Source organism: Oryzias melastigma, linkage group LG20, assembly GCF_002922805.2.
Source record: "Oryzias melastigma strain HK-1 linkage group LG20, ASM292280v2, whole genome shotgun sequence".
Classification (NCBI taxonomy): Eukaryota; Metazoa; Chordata; class Actinopteri; order Beloniformes; family Adrianichthyidae; genus Oryzias; species Oryzias melastigma.
In genome coordinates, this window is record NC_050531.1 from 21,989,461 (window position 1) to 21,996,323 (window position 6,863).

Consider the following 6,863-nt stretch of genomic DNA (forward strand, 5'->3'; position numbering starts at 1 on the left):
GAAAAGATCACAAAATGTCATCACCAGAAAACGCAGCAGAAAACGGCAGCAGCTCAAGCAGAAGGCTAACGTAAACAAAGCTAGCTAAAAAGCTAACTTCTGGGACCAATAACTCTTTTAAAAACGCTTTAAACTGACAGCAAGTGTCTCTATTGGTTTGTCGTAACACAAACAACAACCTCTAAAGGCATTTCAACAGAAAAGACAGAGTTTTGTTTTCTTTTTAATGTGAAGCTCTTCATGCTGCAGACAGATGCTAACATGACTAATTATCACTTATATAACAAGAAAATAGTATTTTTTTTCCTAGTTTATATTTGCCGTATTTTTACTTGTTTATTAAAGCTACTTCACAGAAGTGTTTTATTTAAGTTTTAATGATAAAAGAAGGTTAATTAAATATAAATAAGGGACAACACAAATGTGTTTTTTCAATTTATTCATGTTTTAAATGTCTTATAAAAGTATCAGATCGGGACTCGGTATCGGTAGATACACAAAATCAAATGACTCGGAATCGGATCGGGCCCAAAAAAACCTGATCAGAACATCCCTAATTATAACTACAACATGTGAACAAGCAGGTTAACAAACACATTACCTTCAAATGGGATCCTTATGCTAAATTGATCCAAGACGCAAGCTGAAGATTTCATCTTTTCATTGTTTAATCCCCAAGTCAATAAATCAGAAGTCCAAATGAAATGAGTGTGTGGCTGCCCTCTTAAAAAACAAATAAATAAATAAAAGTTGAGCCTCAAATACTAAAGGGGAGAATGCAATCGTCTCCTGATCCCTCTGGTGTTTCTTTGCTCACCAGCTGAAAACATGAGTACAAATAAACAAAACTATGCATGAAGTAGAGATGCGTCGACCTCTCTGCAGGAGCTGAGGAAGCGGGTGGTTGTCAGCGGCTTTACAGATTTGACTTCCCATGAAAAAGACAAGAATGAGTCCTTCTACGGAGAGAGGCGGTTTCTGCCTCACTTCCTGCTTTCACTAAGAGTGTCTCTTTTAGAGAACTGCAGCAAATCTTTACTGTAACCCAACACAGCCTGGACGGTGGCAGCTCAACCACTCCACCCGGACCCTCAGCAGTAAGTCTGTAGTTTGTTTAAACCTTTCCTAATACCATGTGAGTCTTTATGTGGAGACGGGATGCTGACATCATATCGAGCAGATTCACAGAGAGGTGGTTTCTCAATAGAGCAGTTATCTTCTTTTTAAATAGATCGCTTTTCTAAGTAACCTGGATTACAAGAACATTTAACAATATTTAATGAGTTTATAAGCAAAATAAATGTCTTTACGTTCTCTTTCTCCATCTTTGAAACTTGACTAGAAACCAGAAGAGCAAATATAGAGGATTGAGTCATGTCTATTTGAAGGTGCGTTTTGAGGAAATGACCAAGCAGCAGAAAACCTTTCACAAGTCACGTCTTTTTGCTTCAACTTGAGTGAGGTAGTTCCTCATCTGTTAGCTTATCTTTAAGGAGCATATTTGCAGCTTTACTAACACAAGTTGTTATTTTTCAGCAACAAAACAAAGCTGAAGGAGGCTGAAGAAAGACGATGAAGAAATTTGACTTCAACAGTCTCATCTTCGTCTGGCTGCTGCCTCTAGCAGCTAGTGTCGCTCAGACATCTGGTCCGTACGGTATGCCCACGGACGGTTCAGTCAGTCAGAGCCAGCTGACCACCCGAATGTCCATCACTCTGACCCCCACAGCCGACACAAACCCACTGGAGAAGACAAACCCTCCTTCACTGCCAACAGCTCAATCAGTGACAACTCCACAGAGCGCCAGAGCCTCAACGCCACAAACTACCACGAGCGACGAGTCCAGCAGCTCACTGAAGCCTGACACAGCGTCCACAGCAATGTTCCCAAGTAGCCAACCTTCAACTGCACCTCCAATGCCCAGCAGCTCCACCAGCACCCAACATGCAGCGATGTCCTCCACCTCCGAGTTCAGCACCTCTAACACCACCTCCTCACTAACGCCCCCATCAGAGATTCTCACCTCCCCTCTAACCCCATCAGTCAGGACGAAGGATAGCAATATCACTAGTGTACAAACAACTACAGGAACTGAGATACTGACGTTCAGAGCCACCAGTCAAACCACCAAGAAAACTAAAACACGAGAAGAGACGAAGGAGTCAAGCTCTGGCAAGATCGTGGCAGGGCTAATTGGTGGGGCTCTGGCTCTGATGATGGTGGGCTTCTTGGCCATTTATATCAAGAAACGGAGGATTCAGAAGCAGCAAATCATGGTGACAGACTGGGCTGGCCCCTCTCCCTTTCTACAGGATGAAAGAGACGGTGGTCTGGTCACACAGAGGCCATCCAACCACATCTCCATCGCCAACTTCCTGCCTCGCAGGCTGTCCAAAAGACTGTCCCTACTTCACGACATGGATCAAGAGTTAAAGGACATGAGTCCCGCCGTCACATTTGGTCATGAAGGGCAAGGTAAGGAGGCAAAAGAGAGCAACGGGTTATCTGCTTCAGACACTAAAACCCAGACTGAAAATGGAGAGCCTCTTGAAAGCTCATCATCTCCACCTAAAGGTCCTACAAACCCTTGATCAGGCAACACCACTGGAAATGGAACACCTCCTGCAACCTGAACTTTGTGAAAAAATGCTCATTCCTGTTGCTGTGCTTTCTCTGCTTCTTGCTGCCTCAGTCCCAGAAAACAGGAAATTGACTAATGTGGTTTTGTGATGAAGAAATAGTGATGGGACATTGTGACATTTCCTCCGGGGTCAACAAATACAATTTACATGCAGTAGGGCTAGGTTGATAAAATCAGTTGGATTAATAGATTTAAGATTAACAGATCAATAACCGATTCATAAAAAAAGTAGATCGATTTAGCACATAAAGCTGAAGTCCGCTAGCTTGATGCTAATGATTAATGGAATTTCCCATACGATGGCTAATGCTAACACTTGATCGACCTAAACATACATTACTGACTCTTTATAAACTCACAGATGTGAATTTTCTAAACTCTTTAAGTAATCATCTGTGGTCCAAAGCAGTTTTTTTGCCATTTTTTGCTCATTCTTTGCTTATTCTGCAGGAAAAAAGTGTAATGCTATAGTGCAAGCTCCACCTAGTGGCCAAACTGAAACGTCCTCCAGGAGAAGCAGAACAATGTTTCCAATGTTAATGATCTGAACATTTTAATTAGAACTTCTTTAGAGAATCCATGTAACACTGGATGATATTAACAATCTCATTATTTCACTGATACATTTACAGTATGTGAACTGGATCAGATTAATATAAATATATTCAAATCATACAGTAGATTATTAATGTATTTCTAAACAAATGTGTCTAAATGTGTAAACTGAAAATTAAATTGTATCGAATTTAATTTAGAAGATCAAAAAAAAATCAGAATTGTATTTATCCAGACTCTTGTGAATCGAATCGACTTGTTTCTGGAATGTATTATTGATTCCCAGCCCTAACATGCAGAGGTAACATATGTATATATAACTGAGCTTTCATTAGACACTCCCCTCCCTTCAGACTTCAACACATGCAGCTGCAGCTAAGCAGGACGCTAAAGCTCACGGTTTCAAGCAGAAGCTGCAGATTCCAGGGACTTTTTGGGTTGCAAATGTGTTTTCTGATATGAATCAGAGCTTGGTTTCAGGTTCATTTGGGTAAGTTAACCCTTTAACACCTGAGGCAGTACAAAATCTTTAACACACTGTATCTTTTCAACAGTTAACACGATAATTCCAGCAGATTGTGAAGGAGAAAAGCTGTCCATCAAGACGCTTATCACAGTAAATCAAAGAACATTGAGGTACCCGATGAGGTTAAACATCAAACTTCAGGGTAGGTTCATGTTTGCCTGACACAAATGTCTCTGCATGAACCTTCAATGGTTTGAGTGGGTACCTCTGTTGCAGGATGTGAGGTTAACCACATGCTGCACTCAGAGGCCACAAAAACATTGAGAGGAGGAGCTTTACAACGCTGCCATTTCAAAATGCTGTGCTTCAAAAAAAACATACAACCGTCTGTGTGGAAAACATAAAAATGGTAATTTAACAATTGTCATGTGATGTATTTGTTACAAAATGTTACATAAACCCTTGGAAGTTTCTTGTAATCATCAAGAGATTTATAGTTCAGCAGGTTTCTAAAAACCTTCAAATTTTATCTTGCCACTGATTTTTTATCCACTCTTAGGATTAGCATCTTTAGAGGGATTTAAGCCTCTTAGCTAAATGCTTTAAGTGCAACAAACAGACTAACAAAAGGGTAAAAACCTGAAAACTCAACACCAATCTCAAATGCTTTATGGAGGTGAGGTGTGCCCCAACAGCTCTGAAACTGCAATTCTCTGGAAGCCATAGTTTCTGAATGAATCAGATCAATAAAAATGTGAAAGATGACCAGAAAGTCTGAATGTTTGAATGAAATCTATTTGATAAACCATGAATGTGACAGCAGCTCTCATCAAACAAACACACATGGGTCAGCAGTCCTTCTCAAAGAGTTTTAAACCTCCCTTCATGACACTTTGGTTGGAAGACCGGCTGACTGACGTGTGCCAGGGTGCAGAGTGCAGCTTGGGCTGCTGCACGTGGACAGATGGCCAGATCCAAAGCATGCCTGCATCCCACTTCCTGCTTCACTCCAAGGGTCAGATAAGTCCTCCAAGAACTTTGGCGTTAAATTTCCACCAAAAGTCCCCCACGAGCGTATATCAAGCTCCACGTGGAGCGTTCCAAGGATACAGGACAGTCTCCACGCCCGCTCTACTCCTACGCACTCATGAAATCTTCTCTGCGCTTGTGGGAGTATTCTTAAGCTCATTTGACCTCTCCTGCCCGCCTGTGAAAGTATTCTTACGCTAGGTTAACACTGGATGCGGAAGCGTGGGGGGGGGGGGTGCGCGCAGCATCCGCTCTCTCCTACAATTCACACCAGATGCACATTTTTCCTTGACGGTCGACAGGCAAAGTGTGTGTGTGTGTGTTGTGTGTTCCTTTTCACCTCTACAGTCTGTTCAGATACAAAATCATGATCACATTTGTCAATTGCTGTAAAAAATTAGTTTTATTTTGAAAACAAACCAGATTTTCTCATGTATCTTGATTTAACTTCCTGACAGAATTGACGTGGATCGCTTGCGGCTCAAAATAGACCTGACGCAGAAACGATCCGCTGCACGGCGGCAGCCTTCCGCAGAGGACCACAGCGCTGCACGCCTGGTGTGAACCAGGTGTTACGCTAGTAAAACTAGTCCCACCCCCTCGTGGGGGACTATGCGCTCATGGAGCATTTCCTGCGCCTCCATGTTCAATTCAAAAATAAAGGGAAAAAAAAGGAAATAGTATCATTTCTTATTCAAATCAAAACTAAAAATGAAAAGATGGAAAAAGGACTGCTTGAAGCAAACACATAATGAATGTTTAAATTCATTTTCTAAGAAGAGTTGTTACACGTGGGCAGGAATGCCTCCACGAGTGGGCAGGAGTGGTTCCCCGAGCGTGTATGACTACAGGAGCGCTCATGGAGGGAGAACTGAATGAATAAATGAATGAATGAAAGAAATAGTTTATTTCAAGAAATAAGGTCTAGTACATGAAATAACATATCACTTATTGAATCACAAGTAGATTGCTTGAAAGGGAGTGGAAGGAAGAATTGTGCGTGTGGAGATTGATAAACCCCCGTGAGGGACTTCTGGCAGAAATTCAATGCCATAAAACACTCCTAAGACCAGGGTCTGCAGAGGTTCAGAGGCCCTTTGCACACAGTCTATAAGATCATTAGTGATGAGTAATGATGTCATTCTGTGGTGCCTCCTACAGCTAGCAGCTAAAAAAACAGCTAAGAACTCACAAAACCTCAGTTACAAAGTGATGCATTTAGTCACATTTCAACTAGGGCTGGGCGATATCGGAATTTTCATATTGCGATATCGTTTTTTTCATTTTGTGCGATAACGATATTAAAAACGATATAAATCAAATAATCAAAGTAATCTTTATTGCAAAGAGCTTTAGGACTTCAGATTTTTACACCTTAACTTTGCCCCCCCCATTAAATCTTAGTTAGTTCAAATTAAACTTTCATTATTTTTTGTATTAACTGTAGTATTGAAACTAACTGTGAGGAACATTTAAATATTTCTAATAAATATTGTACATATACATAATGTACACAATAGTTAAACCATAACGGTGGTATGTTTTCAATAGGCTGTACAGAATTTCTGATTTATTTTAATCTGACTGCAGCACATACAAGTTCCTTTCAAATTAAAATTAAGTCTTAAAAACATTGTTCTAAAGCAGCAAATATATTGCAGTTATTTTTATATTATTTTCTAATTTCTTCTGAACATAAACTATAGGTACTGCTGTGCAGCAGAAGATAATAAAATGTAAACTTAAAATAAACAGTTCTGATAATAGATTTAATCATCATTTCACTCAGTCATCTGACATGTGTACATGTTGGAGGATTGATCAAACACATAAGATCTCTTCATTTAGTGTCATGTCAGGAGTCGTTAAAAACAAGTTTATTTTACTATTATTAGATCACCTCATTAAGAAATGAGCATAAACGGCACAAATGTAACTAACAAATTCATGATTGATACATACTAAAACAACAAATTAATTCGAAGCTCTATACAAAAGTTTTTGGTTAATATTTTAACTAAACCCTCAAACTGTCAACTCCACAGCCACAATCGAGTCCCCGCCCCCCTGTGCGCGGCTGTTACGAGCACGCGCAGTCTCACCTTCTCTCCTCTTTCAGCCCTGCGTGACACGTGACGCGCGGCAATAGACAGACTGTCTCCTTTTTTCTT

General features: G+C 40.5%; 1 protein-coding gene across 2 annotated transcripts; it reads left to right on the plus strand.

Annotated features, from left to right (window-relative positions):
- Positions 1-1,000: 1,000 nt before the first annotated feature.
- LOC112151132 (uncharacterized serine-rich protein C1E8.05) lies at positions 1,001-2,962 on the plus strand. Of its 2 annotated transcripts, none has more exons than XM_024279830.2 (2): positions 1,001-1,097; positions 1,537-2,962. In XM_024279830.2, exon 2 carries the CDS (start codon positions 1,573-1,575, stop codon positions 2,590-2,592), a length of 1,020 nt encoding a protein of 339 aa, XP_024135598.1. In that variant the 5' UTR covers positions 1,001-1,097; positions 1,537-1,572; the 3' UTR covers positions 2,593-2,962. The 2 variants fall into 2 exon arrangements, with proteins under 2 accessions (XP_024135598.1, XP_036073356.1); XM_036217463.1 differs by lacking the exon at positions 1,001-1,097 and adding an exon at positions 1,288-1,462.
- Positions 2,963-6,863: the final 3,901 nt, after the last annotated feature.